The sequence below is a fragment of the Harmonia axyridis genome, chromosome 1 (assembly GCF_914767665.1).
Source record: "Harmonia axyridis chromosome 1, icHarAxyr1.1, whole genome shotgun sequence".
Taxonomy (NCBI): Eukaryota; Metazoa; Arthropoda; class Insecta; order Coleoptera; family Coccinellidae; genus Harmonia; species Harmonia axyridis.
This window is the reverse complement of record NC_059501.1, coordinates 60,083,630-60,105,812: the sequence shown is the minus strand read 5'-3', so window position 1 is coordinate 60,105,812 and position 22,183 is coordinate 60,083,630. Positions and strand designations below refer to the sequence as shown.

The window sequence follows — 22,183 nt, the reverse complement described above, 5'->3', positions numbered from 1 at the left end:
GGTTATTCCGTTCATTCTTCCACATCTTGTAGAACAAAATCGTGCGAGAATATATCAGAAACGCACAGTTTTCATGGTTATATTTTATTATTCTATGTTGGCACTCCGAACTTTCCGCTACGGCTTTATCTGTCAATTCATCAAATTGCCTTAAAGAAATCAGTTCTGCCAACCAACATTTTTCAATGCAAAAATCACTAAATTATATTTATGGAAATATTTCATTAATTTCAATGAGAATGCAATGAATTAGAGAAAATAATGTATAATACTCGTACAGAAGGCTCATTCTACCACTCGTTCATTCCAAAACTCGCCACTTCGTGGCTCGTTTTTGAATTTTGAACTCGTGAAAGAATATCTATGCCTTCTGCACTTGTATTATAAATAACTATTCCCACATTATGAGCATTATATAGTTTTGAAATTGAGTAAGCTATGAAGAATACGCTACTTTTCATAGCAGTTGTAAGAAAATATTTTTTTTCATGTTTATATAGGGCTTATCTACAAATTAAAAGCAATTTCCAAATATTCTGGTATATTCTGGTATACGTTCACATATATACATTCTGGTATACGTTCACAAACAGAAACAATTTCATTTAATACTCACTGTTCCAAATGTGTGAAAATTGGTTGAGGTAACCATTGTAATTTTTGTTACTTTTTTTCTCTTTATGGATATTTGTGTACACGAAATTCTTGTTATAAATTTTTTCTATAGGTACTGCCCACGTACAAGTTTTGAACTTTTGTGGGAAACAAAATGTTTATTTTTAATAGGTTTATACTATATTTACTGATTGTATAGAACTTTTTTTGTTAATTTTGTTTTGGGAAAATAAACATTATTCTATTCTATTCTATTCTATATAGGCAACATCCCTATTATGCTGTTACCCATGACGTAAAAAAACACGTTCTAAGATCTCGAAGATTGAACCATCGACTTAATGTCACGACAAAATCAGATTTACACATCAAGTCATTTTTCTACGCATCTAAGTGAAACCAATCCGTATCGGAAACCTTTTCATACGTCAGATCTAGAGGATCCTTAATAGCCCCCAAGGACCCTACTTAAGTCATTCGAAGATCCCCAACAGTCCCGTCATCGTGATGGTACAATAACACCAGGGTATTACCCATCAGAAAGCGCGTAATATTCGAAAATAAAACGGGGGGCCACCCACCTTCAACAAACAGATTTTAACACCTTTAACTGCGTCCACAAACACTCAGCACTCGGGTGGTGCGGTCTAGACCGCACACTTCCCGCCCGGTATTTATAGCAATCTGAAACCAGTGGCGGTTGATGGTTCTCGGCCGAAACTGGCTGAGACCGCACGGAGAAGAGGAAGAACGCGACCATAGAAAACTAGATCGTTGTAGGATTTATGAGGCAATAACTCGACGTAATGAGCTTAATAGCGCCGAATGACGAGTTTCGTTCAATATTTTTAATTTGGTGGTCGATATAGAAGAACTTATTTACTTTGACGGAGGGCCTGGAGCTCTTTGAACGAATTAATGTAATCGGTTTTTTTTTGTGCTCGGTTTCCGTACGCGGACAAGAAGGTATGCTGCGGTATGTGAAAGCTATTGAGTTAATGTATTTCTATGATTTCTTTCAAGGTTTCACGTGTAATGGGTTTAACGAAAATTCTTTCATCTTGCAGACGAAATAATGTAACTACTGTTTATTTGTGTCGGCTTTTCTTTGTGTTAGAAAAATAATAATTGATACCTAAAGATCATGGATATGTTCATATCAATCTTATTATTACTTTTAAGTCATACCAGCTTGTTATTTTGATGTTATTGTGTAGTTATCAATGTCATTATTGAGTACATTATGCCCTTGGACATAATCTTGGACATACTTCATGGCCCCAGGGCATAATGTAAATGATATTCATTTGATACGTTTTATTAACAAGATTAGAACAATTGATGAACAGTATTTTTATTCGAATTAATATTAAATTGACGATCTGAATTTTAAATAGCTTGCAGCAAGGTAATCTTGCAAGTATTTTTTTAAACCTCATCATTTGAAAATCTGCTTTCCTCTATACTTCAACTTATACTCTCATACTTGAGTCTTAAAGTTGTATATTGAATTCAACTATAGAACAAATAAAACACTTTTTTCATTCACCATTTTTCCAGATTCGGCTCAGCTAAAAAGTTGTAAGCATCTAATGTTTTCACAATGGAGTAATTTTTGTTGTATAATCATCTTCTGAGAACGCGAAGCCATAGTGTAACGTTCCACATTACCTGTCACGCCACTGTAGTTTTCCTCTTCAAGAGAAACCTCAGCCGGTAGAGTGAGCTCGCAAAATCAAGAATTTCCACTCCTTTACTGAACTGTAAGTGAAGTTTTCAAAAGGAAAGTGACGACGAGAGTATTTTATAGTATTCGAAATTTGTATTTTCAAGGTTCAATTATAATTGTAATTTTTTTCCGTTTACCTATTTTCAAGTTCCTTTGATCAATTCTTGCTTAGCCCACACTCTATCTACGACTGAGCACCGAAATAAAATAATCTCCATCTGGGAGGATAATAACAGAAGTTATTATAGGGGTAAGGTACAAATTGGCGCCCAACGTGGGGCCACGTGGTTTAATCATAATAATATGCTAAATTGTCGCAATAATGGTTTAGTTACCAAATCCTAGAATGATTAATGATATTATTGAGATTCCATAGTATTTAAGGCCAGTCATAGTGATTTCAGTAGAAGGGCGCCACTTGCCGTACCGCCCGTGAAACTTTGACAGTCATGGCTTTCCAAAAATCTCTTTCAAGACCACTATAAATCATCATATTCAACCCACTGGAATACGAATCAATTGACCTTTTTGTTCCAGGATTAGATAAAATCGAGCAAGGCACGCCACTGTGGTATATCGTGAATTATATCCAAAATAGATGGCATTTGAGATGGCACAACATCCTCGTAATAAACCGGAACCCACATTCCAACATATCATTTGCTAACCGCCTAAGATCTCACTGGATGAATGATAGGGAGTCGACGATTTGTTAACGAGGGAAATGATTGAAGAAATTACGTTATACCTACCTGATTTTCATCTCACTCGTGACTTATGGACCGAGTAGTTTCACTATGGGCTATTTCGGGAATTTAGAATTTTCCTCCTCGAGGCAAATATGTATATAATATTTGTATTAGTGACATTCAAACAATAACGCTCAGTGAGATAAAGTGAAGTGAGGAATGTCTATATTGCACGAGCTGTATTTTATAGGTTCGTAAGTCAAGATCCTTATGTCAAATTTTCCCTATAGTCGAAGGGCAAAGGCCAACAAGTTGAGAACGGCGACGTATCGTATTTCAGCGTCTTTTTCAACACTTCCCACTATAGTAGCAATATTCTCTTCGGTACGCACATTCATTTGTCGGGATTCATCAAGCCAAGTAGTTTGATCTTTCAACCAACTACTTGACTTGAAAATCAAGCTTGTGAAAAATTACGAACTTGAGCTTGACTTGACGTGATTTTAGATATTTATGGCTTGACTTGATATCAAGCCACTTGATATTACTTGAGCTTGATATGCACGCGTCGCACGGCATATATTTCTGAAATCTCGTGCGCGCTCAGATTAAATAAGGGGATTCCTCGAGCGCCGAGAGACTGAAGCATTCGCCAGTTCGACTTTATCAGTTGTTTCCTTGCATTTCTATGAAATCTTTTGGTAGATTTTGGTAGTTTCAGAAACTTTCCAAACTTGGCTAAAATGGCCAAGGATTTCTTATCAACGCCAGCATCTTCAGCTCCTGCGGAAAGACAATTTTCCAGAGCTGCTCTCATAGTTACAAAAACCTGCAATAGGTTAGGCGGCAAAACTATAAGATGCCTCATGTGTCTTAGATCCTGGATGGAAATTTATGAAATCAAACAAAGCCTGAAGGTTTCTCAATATTAAGAAACTCAAGCCTCATAAGAAATTTTATATTGATCACATAACCAGAAGCAGAAATATATAGAGAAATAACTCAATATTTCAGTGTTAACAAATTCGAAAGAATTGAGAATTTACGAGCACATAGCGTCTCACAGACCATACAATATTCAGGCAAAATATCGAAAAAAAAAAGATTAATATCTCAACGCCAATTCATTTTGTGTGACATAGATGTCATATTGGGCTCAATTCTATGTTGATCGCATTTCTAGAACCACAGAAAAATCAAGCAAAACTTAAAAGGATATTAGTGAACAATAGATCCGATTGAGTTGAATAAGATTTGTTTATGTTTAGATTTGTTGTAAATTTTATCAAAATTGGCGCCCAACGTGGGGTTAAAAAAAAATTAGAATTTAGCCTTAACAAATTTCATCTTTAGGATTTTTTTTATTATTATCATCAAATGAAATCAATAACCAAACAATAAAAAGAAGAGAAGGCCCTTAATGAGAAATCGAACAAAGCCTGGAGGTTTCTCAATATCAAGAAACCTTACTTTTTCATTATTTTATATTTTGTTATGATTGAATTTATGTTTCTATTTCAAAAAAGTTGATATTTTCGGTTCTTTTATACAATAAGTTCAATGAATGAAAGTGTTTTTTGCAAGGTTCCTTCGCATTTCATCATTTTTCATTGATGGGACACTACGCAATAAAACTGCCATAAATTAAGTAGCTCGATATGATTTAAGTACTTGATAAATAAATACCTGACAAATCAAGTCAAGCTCAACCCAATTAGCTTGAAAATCAAGCCAAGCCGCGATTCCCTACTTCTCACTACAGCAGCAATATACTCTTCGATACGCACATTTCTTTGTCATGTTGATGTTTTTGAATTGCTTGCTCACTAGGCCGATTATGTTCACCATAATATGGATTTAAAAACTTCACGAATAGACTTCTTTTTTTTCAAATCAAATTACATAATTTGAAAGCGTTATTTTGGCGTTAAACAATTCATGATGATTTGCCAAACCTTACTGAACAGAAATGTCAACACATTGACATTATCGACTGTCAACAACCATCGAAACTTCTCATGTAGCTAATAAAACACCCATGATAAGAGATTAGGTTTTGAAACCTCCTGAATTCAGTATGGCTCTTCTTTATCTATTTTTCCCTTCTTTGGAAGAAACTTTGCAGATCGTATGTCATTACCCGACAATCTAATCTCGATAGACTTCCAGGACGATGTCGCGAGAATAATTAATTAATCAACACACCCCTACATGTTAATAGGAGGTCTCATACATATGCAGATTGAGGCAACAATCTGCGAGTACTCAGCGAAAGCAATCCATGGTACCGTGACATTCGGTCTATGCCGCACTTTACAAGTTTTTCTCTGCCTAGCGGGCTTGTAAATTAATTAACGCACTGGGATTTTTGCGAGAGAAATTGACATGTTATCCAACAAGCCTGGGAGATATTTTGTTTTAGAATCCCACGCCTGTTCGCGATAATGTTGTTTAATATCGAACACTGAACGGATTGGTCCTTCGATCGGGATTGAATTGAATGATGTTTCATTCGATTTAATCCAGTTATAAAATAGTTGACACAAAGTGTTTTTTGTGCCAACTATTTTATCACTGTGTTTATTATAGTTGGCACAAAGTGTTTTTTGTACCAACTATTTTATCACTGTGCCTCAACTCAGTGGTTGATTTTTTGGTTTCACCACAGAAGGAAATCAACGATTATAAAGGTTTAATGAGTCAACTTGATGAAGGCTATTCAATATAGATATAAAAAATTGACAACTTTGTGTCTATCCCTTCACAATAATATATCTGTATGATATATTTGGTTTATTTTTGAATTTCAATTCTAAAAATGACCAATTTAATAATCAACCTGAAGAAAATTCAAAATAACTAAAACTGTACAAATTGAGTGAACGGTTAACAGATTGAATAACTAAATTAACATAAAGACAGATGTACGTTTCGGAATTTCTGTATTTAATAATACAATTTTTCCTCATCAGCGCCTTATACTTCAACAAAATTACTGAATTCACCAACTCACTAATTGTATATCTACTTCACAAAAATTGCAATTAAGGAACACAAAGTTGTCAATTTTTTATATTTATATTAATTGTCCTTCATCAAGTAGACACATTAAACCTTTATAATTTGAAGTAATCATTTATTGATTAAGAGTCATGACTAATCAAAGAAGAAAATCAAAATTGTTAAAATTATTTTTTTCAATTGTAAATGTCGATATGTATATGTATTTCATGATAATAACAAGAAAGAAATCTATGACTACCTGCAATTGCTTTCTCTGTGAATCCTCACTAGATAAACAGTTACGTTAGATTTGTTTGAATGTTCCTCAATTGCAATTTTTGTGAAGTAGATATACAAGTAGTGGGTTGGTGAATTCAGTAATTTTGTTGAACTATAAGGCACTGATGACAAAAAATTTTATCATTAAATACAAAAATTCCGAAACGTACGTCTGTCTTTATGTTAATTTAGTTATTTAATTTATCAATCGTTTACTCAATTTGTAGAATTTTAGTTATTTTGAATTTTCTTTTGGTTGATTATTAATTTTGTCATTTTTAGAATTGAAATTATATTCCAAGACAAAAATACACCAAATATATCACAAAGATATATTATTGTGAAGGAATAGACACAAAGTTGTAAATTTTTTATATCTATAAAATCAACGTGTTGGTTTTGTGAAACTGACAGTTGGTCAGTCACGTAACTAGAGATCGAGTAGGTAGGTTGTAGTCCCAAGTAGCCCAAATAACAAAATCTGAAAATTCTACCATTCCTTTGAATTATAACTAAACGAATTTTGTATATGTTTCCTTCATGACATAATCTTTTGTCGTCGTCATAAAAAAAAATATTGAAGGTCGATTGGATACGCAGAATTTCGTAATTCTTCCTAATTACTGTTCGCATTGAATATCATTATTTCGAAGGACTCGTTCGGAGATCCAATCTTTCGAAATTTATTTACCCAACAAATGAAAGGTTCATCAGATGATTTCATCTGAGGATGAAAAAAAGATTAATACCGAGTGCAATTAGGCATCCATGTAAACGACAATTAAAGAACACTCATAATCCTGCTGACTACCCTAATAAAACCAGAATTATACCCAACTCAATTCAGTCATTAATGCTGATAGAGAAACTTAAACTTCTGCGGATACAACAATAGATCGTTTCGATTTTAAACAGTACCTTTGAGGTTGGATTTTACGATCAATTGTTCTCTGATCGCAGATCTTGAATTTGTTTCTTCTCAATTACCGCTATCAAGCGAATATTTGTTTTTACTGCTTAATTGACAAAAATTCTATTGTCGATATGTTAGATTTCTAATAGTGATTTGTGGTTTCTTGCTTCATTTCTATAGGTTGACCTAACTGCCCACCAAAATTGTTTAGCACTGTTTGAGCGTTTCGTTATTCAGTTTGTTTACATTTTATCAATTCTTGCCATGCCCAAGTGTGTTTTGCAACATTTAAAATGTTTTTGATCGGTCTTTTCTCGGATAGATCGCTCTATCATTTCGTCACAATGAGTTTATATTTTGTGAAGCCTGCTTTTCGGCCATTCGTTCGTAAACATAACTCTCCAATAGAACAACCAGGAAACTTGAATTTTTCCTCTCGATCTCGAATACCAAGGTTGAATTATTAAGTGGGCATAATCCGACAAGATGTTTGGAATGGTATTTTCCTCACAATTTTAAATATACCAATATTATCGAGATAATATTCCGTATATCAATATAATAAAAAACTTCAAGCCTCATAAGAAATTTTATATTGATCACATAACCAGAAGCAGAAATATATAGAGAAATAACTCAATATTTCAGTGTTAACAAATTCGAAAGAATTGAGAATTTACGAGCCCATAGCGTCTCACAGACCATAGAATATTGAGTCAAAATATCGAAAAAAAAAAAGATTAATATCTCAACGCCAATTCATTTTGCGTGACATAGATGTCATATTGGGCTCAATTCGTTGATCGCATTTCTAGAACCACAGAAAAATCAGGCAAAACTTCAAAGGATATTAGTGAACAATAGATCCGATTGAGTTGAATGTGATTTGTTCAAGTTTAGATTTGTTACAAATTTTATCAAAATTGGCGCCCAACGTGGGGTTAAAAAAATTAGAATTTAGTCTCACCAAATTTCATTCATCTTTTGGATTTGTTTTATTATTATCATCAAATGAAATAAATAACCAAACATGATAAAGAAGAGAAGGCACTCAATGAGAATTGATGGATGAAAGCATGGAAACATCGAGGAAAAAAACACCAAGCACAAATGGGATACTTGCAGAAATGCTGAACAATTTGTGAATAAACATAATGAAGAATTCAAAAGAAAAATGAAAAAACCATTCAAACAATTGAGAAAAATTCAGAAGAAAAATTAGATGACAAAATAGATGAACAACATAGAAGAATAGAAGATTCAACTCCAGAACAAACAAGAAAATTTGGATGTCGGAGAACGGAGAACAATAGAAGAGAAAATTCACAAAGAATATTAGAGAAAGAGAGATACAAAAAGCAACAAACGGAAATATAAAAATACCAAATTATTGATTACAGAGAATATCAGATCATTTCATCCAAAAGCTTTCATGGAAAATAAATTGAGATCGATTGGTGTACGACAATATAAAAAAGAGATGTTGAAGAATTGTGGAATTCGGTATTCAGTTCTGTGGTCTCCAACGTCGCATGAATTTACGAAGCTCAAAAATTCCTCTGAATCTGAGTCAGAGCTTCTCTGTAACTTATTATATCTAAATTTGCATTGCGAATGAAATTACGTGTTCTGGAATGTTGCTCAAACATACCAGTCATTTCTCGAAGAAGAATAGATTTGTGGAAAATATTAGGCAAATGTTTCAACGTACGATAACGAATTTCTGGACAAAAACCCAACAAATCATTAAAATTTAAATAGGCTATAATTTTCTGACAGTTCTCCTATATTACTTTTCGAGTTTATATATCAAATTTTTTTCCAAAAACTGCGTTCAAACGAAGATTAACATTCTTGAGTGAATTGAAACAAAAAATAGATGAAAAGGAAATTCAAACCTGAAACCAACGTTGGAAAGTTGTCAGCGCAAGGAACGCTGAAATTTGAATTCATTGTTCCACGGTCCTCATTAAAGATTCATTCGCAGAAGTGGGGACATCAATTAAAGCATTTGTTCGACATTTCAAAGCGTGAAAATGAATGCTATTGCCACCAAACACGGTAACACCGTGTACTTGTCCAATTAGCTGGCAATTCATCAAAAGAACAAAGGTAAGAGCCTGACCTAATTATGGACGATTGTAGCGGTATTTATGTTGTATCGGACTTCAAAGACGATGTTAATTGCGAAATTGGGTGCAGAACATTCGGAACATCCCTGTCCACGACAGATTTATCGTCTAGGAGGCCTTGGATCAAGAAGTAGCCAGGAATTCAGACCTCAGGGATGTAACAGGGAATATTCGTCCATTATAAAAATAAATACAAATCATTAGCTTTTCATTTCAACTTTATTGAGTTCGGATGAATATTTTTCACCACTTTTTCGACCGCTATTGAATGCACTGTGTAACCCATGCATAACAATTTTCGATACACCATGAAATTTTTTACGCTTCGACATACCCAATTCCGTATATACAAGGTAGAATTTGAGAATCGGCTAATGACATATACATAGTTATAACGGGTGTTGTATGTATTTGCTTGATTCGCTTGTTTGCTTGTAACATGTTTTATCCGGCTCGAAGGACCAAAAAATATATGATTTTATTTGGCTCAAAGTACCACAATGTTGTTTCTTCTGGTTTTAAGTACCAAAACTGTTGCTTTTTGTTCGAAGGACTGTATAATGTTGATTTTGGATGAAGGAAAATACGATAATGATTTTTACTTGTTTAATTTGCCTTGTTAAGCGTGAGAACACTTGCTAAGCGAGAAAACACTGATTAGAATTGTATAGTTGTAATAATATGTACTAATTATTATTGGAGCACTCGATAGAGGTGATTGCATGATGCGAGTAGGCATAGAGTTGAACCATAGATAAATTCTTCTTTTCCTGTATAAGCCTTAACAGGTGTTTTTTTAGCCGCATTAGAAGTTTCGACGGTTGTTGTCGATAATTTGAAATTTGAGAATGTCAAACTGCGTTGACATTTCTGTTCAAAAAGATTTGGCAACTCATCATGCATGAATTGTTTATTGAACTGACTGCTGACACGGTATGAACCCCACTTAAAATTATTTTCTATATTATATCATGAGACCTAAAATACTATTTCATGTATTTTTCGGTATTTCCCCAGAGGTTCGATTATACAACAGCATTTTATTTCTATGTTATACAGGGTGTTTCCTAAACATGCGGCAAAAATTCAGGGGGTTGTTCCTTGGACTATTCTAAGAATATTTTGTCCTTTGATGATTTTTGAAAAACCTATTTGTTTCGAAGATATAGGGGAAACAAAATTTCAGATAATAACATTTTATTATGAAAAATTACATGAAAATTCAACTCAACCTACAAAAACTGTTGAAAATGACCACCTCTAGCCAGCATACAAGCATCCAATCTTCTCCTCATTGACTGCCGAACCCTTTCAAAAACACCAGGATCATTTCTTATTAAGTTACACCCAGCAATGATCCGTTTAATCTGTATTCCTTTACCATCTGCACTTATCAATTTTTAGTCAAAAAACTGGCCGTTTTTAGTAATTGGAATGTTGTTAAACAAATTTAAAAATAAATTGTACCTACTTAGTAAACACAGTGCGGTACGCATTTTTATTTAAACTATTATTAATTTTAAAAATATGAAAAATGTTGTTCGCCCTGTATCTTCGAAACAAAGAGGTTTTTCAAAAATCATCCAAGGACAAAACATGCTTAAAATAGTCCAAGGAACAACCCCCTGAATTTTTGCCGCATGTTTAGGAAACACCCTGTATAATTATTCTTTTAACACTTGAATTGTTATTTTCCTAACAAGTGTGATACTTTTTCGCAAAAGACTGCAATTCGCTTCGGTCAAAGGCACTTTCCACATGAGTTAGGAACAATATTTTTCCTACTACCGTAAATGAACACTTTCAAGGAGAGTTTTCGTCTTGATACCGACTGACGTTATAGGAAATTATATTTTTGTGCGCTCAGCTGCATGGAGAAACGTTTGTATTTTATGATTGGCGCATAGAGACATGCCAAAATTTTATGAATGATGCGACTCTTCAATATTTGCGTGCGGAAAAAAACAGGGCTTTCTTCCGCACGAATTTGGGAAAGTTCTACTTCCCAAACGTCAGTGCGTGTGGAAAGTAATACTTTCGAAACGCTAGTAGAAAATAGTATATTGTGCAACAAGTGGGGAAAGTCCAACTTTTCTCGCGAGTGTGGAAGTTTGTGGCACGAGCCTGAAAGGCGAGTGCCGCAATCACACGAGCGAGAAAGGGACTTTCTCCACATGTTGCACACTTTGCTTTTCCTACAACTGCACAAATTTCAATAATTCAAGTAATGGACTTGATTCAAATCAAAATGGCCTTCGTTGACAGTATGTGCTAATTTATTACGTTTTCATAGAAACGACTCAAAAGCCGAATTTCATTGGTCTACCAAGCGAGGTGTGGGCGAAGTACCGTGGGGAATAATATTTCCCACATTATGAGCATTATATAGTTTTGAAATTGAGTAAGCTGTGAAGAATAAGCTACTTTCCATAGCAGTTGTAGGAAAAAGTATTTTTGAGTCTGTCAAAATAAACATATACCAACAAAAATTCCAGTTTTTAATTTTTGCGTAGATTTTAGTAGATTTGTGTAGAAATTTTTCTACGAATTTCGATGAGTACGTCCCTGGCATCCCAATGCTCACGCACAAGGCATTGAATCACCTCTAGTCCATATTACGTCCTTTCCTCACATTTCTCAAAACTAGCACATCGCAACTTTTTTTGGTGTATAATCGTCTTCCGAGAACGCGAAGCCATAGAAACGCGTTTAATTTTCTTTAATCGTTGTAAGCATGGTACAGTGATTTCATTCGAAACATCGATTGTGAATTCTTCTCTTTGCATTCTTCTGCGAAGCATCTCGTCAGGATTTTTACAGACAAATCTACATCCATAAACGGTGTAGGTACCTATACTCTGAATTGGTTCTTAGGAATTGAGCATGTTGGAGGAGGATTCGCCCATTTTGCTTGAGAAATTCTCAAAGAATTCACATCAAACTACAAGAGACTTGGTGAAAAACAATTTAAGAAAGAAGTAAAATCAATGTTGATTGACAATTGCTTTTATAATATTCAAGAGTTCTTTACTAATTCTATCATTTAAGACTTTTTTAATACTAACTTTTGCCAACATTGTTCTCTTCATATTTTCAATATATTGTTATTTTCTTTTTTTCTTGTTGACTATTCCTATACATTGTATGATGTCTTAAAGGAGGAATAAATTATTATTATTATTATTTGTGGTTACATCAAACAGTCGAGTCGGATATTTCCGTAAGAATAAGGTTTTCCGGAAATGACAAGTCGACATTTTTCCGGAGATATCTTGTGGTTGCAAATTAGAGAATTTTGAATGATTATAGATGTCGGGGAGACATAATTTCGAAGGTTTTCTATTTCTTTTTGTTGGAGTCGTGGAATAATTAAATGAAAGGTTTAATTTATATTCAACTATATTTTCTATTTTCTAATACTTTGATACACTTTTATTACAGCTATTCTCTCAGTCGTCATACGTACTCTACAAACTTCGTCTTAATAATGATCATGAAATTAGTTGTCAATGTCATTGTCATTGAACAGAAAACAGTGTTACCAATCATAAAATCCAATAAATCTAAGATTAAATATTTATCACAAATAACACTTTTCATAGATATGCTAAAAACTTCCTATCTTGATTTTATTTAGATGTGAAAAAACTCGTTGATTTCCATTTCTTAAAGAAAATAAATCTGCCTTGGCGTTTTCGGAAAAAAACTAATAGCTATTTACGACAGTTTCGACTGTTTCATGTTAGCTCAGAGACATAGAATAATATGGACTGGGCGATAGAGAGAGAGACCATATTATGACAAGGATAGAAGAGTTAAAGGCAAAACATTGGTTTCGTGAATTGATTGTTTGTGTTTTCTTGTGGAGATTACGGATTACTTCACGATTTAAAAGAGTTTTTTGTAATTCTTCTGCTCACTTTAGTACTAATAAACAATTTTGTCTGCTTAGTGTGGAGCTTTCAATTGTGTTGTTAGTTCCAAAAATTGTTGGGAGTGACAAGATGTATACTTTTGAAACGTAAAGGTTGACATGTAATCCTTTGATAAGAAAAGACGTATAGCACTTTCATCCCCAATAACACTTACTATTCCCTCAGTCTCTGCCTCAAAAATATTTTGGCTATTTTCTCTAAAGTCAACAGACATGAAAATTTAAAAGTTCAATAAATTTTCTTCTGTAAGTATTTTTATTTATCACAAATTTTTATTTTCCCATATTTCAGGTACACTTGTAGCTTCATTATATCGAATATAAATTTAATTATTGATATACTTAACTATTTAAAAATTCTGGAATAGAAATTGAAAAATATTTTCTTTCAGATGGCACTCAATGAAATCCGCTATTTTCTGAAAAAAAATTTTAGATATCATGAAAATCTGTACCATACAGTTCCTAAATGTGATTCATTTGTCAATACTATTCTCATCCGAATATCTCGATATTCCTCTCAAAAAAAATTGAAAGCACGTTATTCCCATAAAGTCATATTATGCTATTTCAATACTATTCTCATCCGAATAACTCAATATTTTTCTTTAAAAAAATTAAAAACGCTTTATTTGTGTCCGTGAAGTTAGCACCCATTTTTTCGAAAATAATTTTTTTTTTTTTGCATTCGTTAGTAACTCGTTAGTAACTATTTGTAACACAAAAAATTTCGTTTGTAGCTCGAGGATACTGGTAGAAAAACATCGCATTCCACTGGGGTGCTAACTTCACTTTTTTTTTCGATTTTTTCGATTTTTCCAAAGAAAAAAAATTAATTAGAAAGTCCATCGTTAGTAACTGTTTGTAACACAAAAATTTTCGGTTGTTATCCAATCTATAAAAATTCCTTAAATGCGAAGTTAGCACCTCAGCGGAATGCGATGTCTTCTGCCAGTATCCTTGAGATACAAACAAAAATTTTTGTGTTACAAATAGTTACGAACGATGGACTTTCAAACTAAATATTTTTTTGAGAAAAGTCGAAATAAAAAACGTGAAGTTAGCACCCCAGCAAAATGCGATATTTTTCTACCAGTATCCTTGAGGCACAAACGAAAATTTTGGTGTTGCAAATAGTAACTAACGAGTTACTAACGAATGCAAAAAAAAATTCTTGATTTTCGAAAAAGTGGGTGCTAACTTCATGGACACGCTTTATTCCTATAGCCATTTAGCTATTTCAATACTATTCTCATCCGAATAACTCAATATTTCTATTGAATAGAATTAAAAACGCGTTATTCCCAAAGCCAATTCGTATGTTTTGTCATTAATTATTCCATCCTTCTCAACACCTCTCTCTCTTTGATAGTCCGCAAAGCGTAGCGAGTAGAAGCCACGTGAGGGCCAGTCCATGTTTTTATAGGTCTATGTGTGAGCCACGCTGTATATAATAGGTAGGCCATCTATCGGTATGCTTTTCAGTTAGAGAATATTCTGATTCTAGCCATAACCAAACCAACTTCATGCACAGAATCAGAAAGTCTAAAGATATAATGCCTTGGCTACCACCATTATTTAATATTGAGTTGTTTCGCTTAGAGGACTAAGATTATAAAAATATAAAATATATAAGAATATAACTAGAGAATGTTGAAAATGCAATCGTCATGATAGAGTTATCCATACATTTTCAAGAAAATTTAAGAGGAGAAGATGACTTTAGATATGTTTTATTATTGAGTTGTATTATTTTTTGGAATTTTATTTCTTTAATATTTATATTCTCTCAAAAATGATATTCAAAACTATTTCATTTTGATATTAGAAGATATTTCATTAGGTTAGTGAGCGGAATGTCGAAAAAAATTCCAATATTTCTAATAATAGATCCGACTATGTTGAGATTGAGTTTGTACATAAATGCAAAATAATCACTCGAATGTTCAACCCGAATTTGAGGATGATCGTATCAACACTATCCCTCATCTAGATAACTGACCGACAACAAAGACATCATGAAAAATCACATTTCATATACATATAATGTTCTGTTCTCTCCAACGGCGCATGAATGACGAGCACTAAAAAGCTCCTGGTGCCGAGCTTCAACCTCGGCAATCATGTCTTCATTACTTCATTGGAGCTGAATTTCTTTCCCTGGGTACTTTAACAATAACATATGTTGCGTCAATCACCTAAAATTAACTCTATGTTCCGAAATATTGATACGAACCTTTTGGAGCTTGGTACGAACGGGAAAAAGTGTTGTGACACTGGCAGTGCCATCTGCGCGCAAAATTGGGACTTATTGAGTAACTTGTAACCTACAATCGAGTACAATCTATTCTGATACGCAAGGAGTTGGAAATAAAAATAATAGCTTAGTCATATGATGATATAATGAATTAAGGAAATATCAAAAAGATTTATGTGGGTAGCAAATATAAAACAGAACAATGAGTTAATACTGAACTGGCATTCATTAAGTAACACAATAATATTCCTCTCAGAGCTTTTACCTTCGACAAGTAAATAAACAGGAACTTTGTATTCGAATAAAAACAAGAACGAGAAATCAACACTTCACTGCATTTGTCGGCAAATTGCAGACATCAAAAGTCTGTTTTTCAGAAGATAAAAACAATGCTCCCGTTGGTCATGCCTAGTTGAACAGCGGTATGCCCATTTTTCCCACTTCAACTCTTAACAGAAACCGATCGATTAAGAGAGGAAAAAGCAGTGATTTGAAGTTTTAGAACGCTTATTCAACTGACAACTTACACCCGAACTATACCTACCCTGAAAATTTCAAATTTTCAAAGTATTACTCAAAAAGACTATAGCTATGAATAACAGAACAATCGCTTTTGCCGTTAATGACCTCTTCCAACGGTGCTCAGCTTCAATATAATATAGAAAAACTTTGATTTTCACTGAGAGCCAAAATCCTTCATAGATATTATTGCATTGTGTATATAAGTATAGGTATGAGCAAATGGCACTTCTTCTGAATAGCGAAAAAAAAGTATCTAATAATTTTATAATAATAATAATTACGTATCAAAAGATCCAAAAAAAAGGTGAGATTTTGCAAATTCAGAATTCAATTTTGAGTAGGGATTCACGGCTTGGCTTAATTTTCAAGCTACTTGGCTTGAGCTTGACTTGATTTCAAGTCAAGTATTTATTTATCAAGTACTTGAATCATATCAAGCTATATAGCTACTTGATTTTTAGCAGCTTTATTGTGTAGTGTCACGTCAATAAAAAAAAGATGAAATGAGAAGGAACCTTGCAAGAAACACTTCTATTTATTAAACTTATTGTATAAAAGAACCAAAAATATCATTTTTTTAATAGAAACATAAATTAAATCACTATTAATCATAATAAACTAAAAAATAATATAAAAATGAGGTCTCATAATATTGAGAAACCTCCAGGCTTCGTTTGAATTCATAATTTTCCATCCAGAATCTAAGACACATGAGGCATCTTATAGATATGTCGCCCAATCTATTGCGGGTTTTTGTAATTGTAAGAGCAGCTCTGGAAAATTGTCTTTTCTTTTGGCGTTGATAAAAAATCCTTGCCCATTTTGGCCAAGTTTGGAAAGATATTTCTGAAACTACCAAAATCTACCAATAGATTTCATAGAAATGTGAGAAAACTACTAATTAAGTTACACTGGCGAATGCTTCAGTTTCTCGGCACTCGAGGAATCTTATTAGTAGTCTAAGCGCGCACGAGATTGCAGAAATATATGCCGTGCGACGCGTGCATATAGACTCAAGTAATATCAAGTAGCTTAAATATTAAGTCAAGCAATCAATATCTAAAATCAAGTTGAGTCAAGTTCAAGTATGTAATTTTTCACAAGGTTGATTTTCAAGTGAAGTCGTTGGTTAAAATGTCAAGCTACTTGGCTTGATGAATCCCTAATATTAAGCTTTATATATAGAAAATGTAATGTTCGCTTCATCACACAAAAAATAATAAGATAATATAAATAAGATAAATGGCTGTTGAAAAATAAATACCCGCAATATTTCCGTGATGATAGAAGCATTCATCTTGAGATTTTCAGTGTCTGTATGAAATAATTGTTTCAAGCTTCGTATATATATCGTTATAAGAACTATAGAAAATTACTAGACCAAGGCTCAAGAGCTCAAGAGAATTTTCCGATCCTGTTGAACAATCTAACCGTGGAGGTCTTAAGCATAATAATTTAATATTACATTGCCAAACGCACCTTGTCATTGACATGATTGTCATTATCAAATAATTTTTATCAACTACCTACCTATTTGCTTTAATTGACTTGGTCGCTGCTTAGTGGAAATCTATTGAATTGAGATTAAAAATGCGTTATACTAATTTCCACTATATTATTATGAATATAACAATTGTTTGGCTACACAGCATATCTTCTTCCGAGGCTTCTTCAGATTTCTTTCATTTCAAATAAATTCAAATAAGGCGGATGATTCAGACCTCAACTCATTGTCATATTCTTTTTAAAAAATGAAACACAGGCAGTAAAAATTGGTAGTTCGTATGGTGAAAACTACTAGCTACTAGTTATATTTATTAGCGAGCTCTAATCTGACGTGATTAAAATCAAAACACATCATGGCAATTTGAACACATCACACTCAAGAATAAAAATAACTGCAATCTAAAAATTTCATTGTGTTACCTCATATATTCAGAAAACCGGTCATTTCGGAATGCGAATGAGACACCCTGTATACCTAACTCTTCTGTCTATTAGTTAAGCCCCGAGAACCATCTGGGGGAGACCACGCCATCATACCATCATAATTCATATTATCGTTTTTCTCTTCTTCCGTTACACATATTTCTATACGTTAAGTAGTAAATCCGATGCCGTCAAGGTAGAAAACTCGACAGCATAGAGTTAAATATTAATGGCACAATAATTCATTTCTATATTCGCCGATGATTATTTTATCATGACCACCGATCTGTGTTTAATGTTTGATGATTTCGTGTTACCCGCGCTTGATGAGGATATCTGAATATTATTAGTTTTTATCATGTTTATGGCCGGAACCAAGCCAGATTTGATTAAATTCGCATCAACTGAAGAAATAAAAGCTTTCTGTTTGGTTTGTGTAAATCACCATTCAAATTTTGCAAATTTCGATTTGGTGGAACTTTATCCGAAATCGATGAATAGAACATTCTTAAACAAGTTGCAGAATTGGCTCCTATTCCAACACGAATACGAAATTCGAAAACGATCGACGAAGGAGCGAGTTTTCGAACGCATGAGTGTTGGAATTGCCTTTTGCAACGAGTATTGGACGATGTTTTCTCTACTTCTGTCAAGTTTTGTGTAATATTGTCGAAATTAAATGAAAAATTCAGATTATATATCCTAGTGACTTTTGTATTTTATTTTGGCAATTGGTGTGACTGTTACGAAAATTGATAACGGAATTTGAATATGAATCGTACGTTTAGAATTTAGAAATAATATACAATTACGCATTAAATTCGTGAATTATGTTTGATGAAATCGTTTTAACACCACCAGAATTGAGAGAAATTTCATCAAATCATTTCACTATATCCAAATTATATTAGGTATATTGACGTTTGTTGGAATTTGATAGGATTAGAAGTCAGTATAGACAACCACAAAACGAAAAATATAAATGAAAACGAAGCTGTAATGAGTTCATTACAGCAGTTTTTAAGACTGTAATGAACACATTATACGATACTGAAATAGAGAAAGATTTTTATGAATCATTTCTCATCAGATCATATGAAAAATCTTCGAAGAATGAATAAATATTTTGACATTTTTGAATGATCATGTGGACTCGGCAAATTTTCCCCTATTTCTATTATCATATCGATTAAATTGGCATAGTTTTGAAATGGGATAGATATGCTTATTCATACTGACAAATTTCAACACCTCATTCGCCTATCAATTTGAAATAGGTAATATAAATTCACTACAATTATAAAATAACTATTTTGTTCTGCTTTTTTGTCACTTTTACATCGATACAAAAGATGCATTATTTTTTAAAGCGGAAAAAACCTCTCCAGCTCACTTGTTTTTCGTTGCTTAGCCATACATATACCTAGTTCAAATCAAAGTAGTTTCGCTAAAACTCGAACTAAAGATTTCTTTTTATCAATTGAACACGAAAATATGGTACTAGATCAAATATAGGTATTAAATAATATTCTTTTGAGAAAGAGCAATACGAAAAAATTGTTAACTTCAAATACTCCAGTTTCACTAGTTTTCATAACTACCGTTCATTCCCATTGAATTTCTAAGCTAATTATCTTACGGATAAAAAATATTCAATATTGATGAAATTTCACATTTTCTGTAATCGATTTACAGTACACGTATTCTCTTTGATGTGTCCACTAAAAACGGCAGCCCCGATGAAGTCACTGTTGTCGGTTTATTCATCGAGATGAGAGGTTCTGATGATATGATTTTTCAAATTCGACATAAACAAACTTAATTTCATCATAGTCGGAACTGTTATTACCGAATAATTGGTTAATTTTTTTTTCGATATTTTATTTTTTAAGGTTCTAGTGACTCGATTTACATGAAATTTTGCAACGAACTTTAAATCTTTACGTACCTATTATAAGTATATTTCACTCTTGTTCTCTACGAAATACTTACAATTCAGATTATCTATAGCGAACTATCGAATACGCCTACGTGTACTACCCTTTCCTCAAAGAGATGTTAGAAAGGAAATTTTTCAAATGACATGATCTACTTCAATTATTCAACATTCTTTCAGATAACATGACTGAAATATTGAGTATTTTGGGTAGATATTTTTCTTGAATTTTCATTGATTCTGATGACAATCCTCAAATCTGTCTTCTTTGGACGAATAAGATGTAGGTTATTTTTCAGTGCTGCGGTACACCAAATTGCATTTGTAATGCAAAATGTTAGTTATTTTTATCCACTGCACAAATCGCAAACACACACTTCAGATGAACCGTTAATTAGCTTATACTATATCAAAGTAATTTAGTATACCTATAGTTGAATGACCGATCAAACAATATAAAATTTTCAAACACATTTGCAAGATCGTGGTTACTTAAAAAATTATATTCGACATGAAAATTTATGGAATCAATGTTCTTTAATCGAATAACAAACTGAAAAAAATTATATGACATTGATAGGGATGTTGTGAATGAATTAGGTACACAGTTTCAAATAACTTCGGTATATATTTTTTACATTCCATTTATTATGTTTTTTATCTGTATTCTGTTCAAAAACTAATTATAATAAGTACTAGAATCAATGTGAAATAACTATGAAGCAATATCTCATCTCGAGGTCAAAAAACTCTATATGAATCCTAAAAACCGTGAAACGCATAAATAAAATTCAATTGCGAGCAATCTGACCAAAATATGACGTCAAATAAATACCTGGCAATATAGAAGTCAACACTCCCGATATTCTCAGAACCGATCATTATCCTCAAGGAGACTATCAAAAAACTAACGGGGTGCACGGTTTGGCTCGGACCATAAAACAAATTCCAGGAACGAGGGCAATCGCCCAAAACAGTCCTAATTTAATTATCATAAGTATATCGTTGTTAATAACAGGCAGCAAGTGATACAATAAGTACCATATTAATCTAATGATAGTCTTTGCAGTTTAATTGCAGCCTTACCTGAACTCGGTCTGTCGCTGTACCTCGTGCAGTAAACCCACGCCGGCCACATCATGGGAGGCTTTGAACCGTCCGCGGTCGTCGAGCTCTTTTCCCCGCTATCACTTTTGGACAGATCCACTGGGAGAGTTTTCAAACTCTCATCGAAAGCCTCTGTCGCAGCTTTCTTCGGCTTCGACTTCCTTATGTTAATAGGATCAGTGATCCTCCTTCCGAAATCGGCCTTTAAAATATTGTCTATCGAAAACTTCAAACTGCTTCCGTCGGCATTGTCATTATTCGTTTTCGTACTGTTATTCTGTTGAACATAGAAGTTATCCACCGGTCTCGGACTACGATTGACACTTTCCGGCGACTCTGGTCCCGACAGAGACCTCGGAGAGCACAGATTCGACCTGAAGAAGTCAGAAGACCGCTCGTGGTACAAATAACTCGGTGAACTGGGTACCGACTTGGTACTCGTAGGACTTAACCTATAATTTAATGGACTAGACGGACTTTTGCTCAGTTCTGGATCTAACGTACTGTTCGTTATCTGCGATATCGCATTCAAGTGACTTTCTATATTTTTGAACGTCAACGGTTCTTTAACTATCGGAATCTCATTCTCATTACCGACGGACAAAACTGTATCCTCGCTGCTGCAACTGTTGTGGTCGATGTGAGGCGACTCCCTGTCGAAGTGGTCGTTCGAATCCATCGAAACAGAACCATCTGTGCTCTCGACCGTCCTGGAGAAATGATGAGGGTGAGGGACCATGTTGCTAGCCAACGTGGCCATGACAGCACTTCATAACAATTCGAACGTATGTGATCTTCACGAATTTCCACCCACAATCACTTTTTCTGAACAGTTTGTCGGAAGGTGAGTCAGTGTCCACCGACCACACTGCTCCCGATGTACATGGTACGACTCGCCGCGGTTATCTGACATTCCAAGTGATCTGCTGGGCGGAGCTTCGAAATAAAGGGTGTGGTCTGAGCAGAGGGGATATACGTCGAAACGAATCACGGCCCACGAAACGAAGTGTCCGCTGGATTCTGACGTTCTTATGGATTATTTATGGCAGGGACCGCAAAGTGGGGATTATGCATGCAGCAAGGCTCGATTTTGCAGATAGAGCTGGTTAGGTGGAGTGTGTTTTAATACTTATTTGCT

General features: G+C 33.8%; 1 protein-coding gene across 2 annotated transcripts in view; it reads right to left on the bottom strand.

Moving 5' to 3' along the window:
- Positions 1-21,972, bottom strand: part of LOC123684692 (homeobox protein invected-like) — a 132,588-nt gene extending 110,616 nt beyond the window's left edge. Inside the window, exon 1 of one of the 2 annotated variants that reach the window (XM_045624073.1) lies at positions 21,025-21,972. In XM_045624073.1, the coding sequence (XP_045480029.1) occupies positions 21,025-21,805 (781 nt within the window). In that variant the 5' untranslated portion in view covers positions 21,806-21,972. The remainder of the gene's footprint in view (positions 1-21,024) is intronic. The other variant, XM_045624065.1, reaches the window with a different exon arrangement.
- Positions 21,973-22,183: the final 211 nt, after the last annotated feature.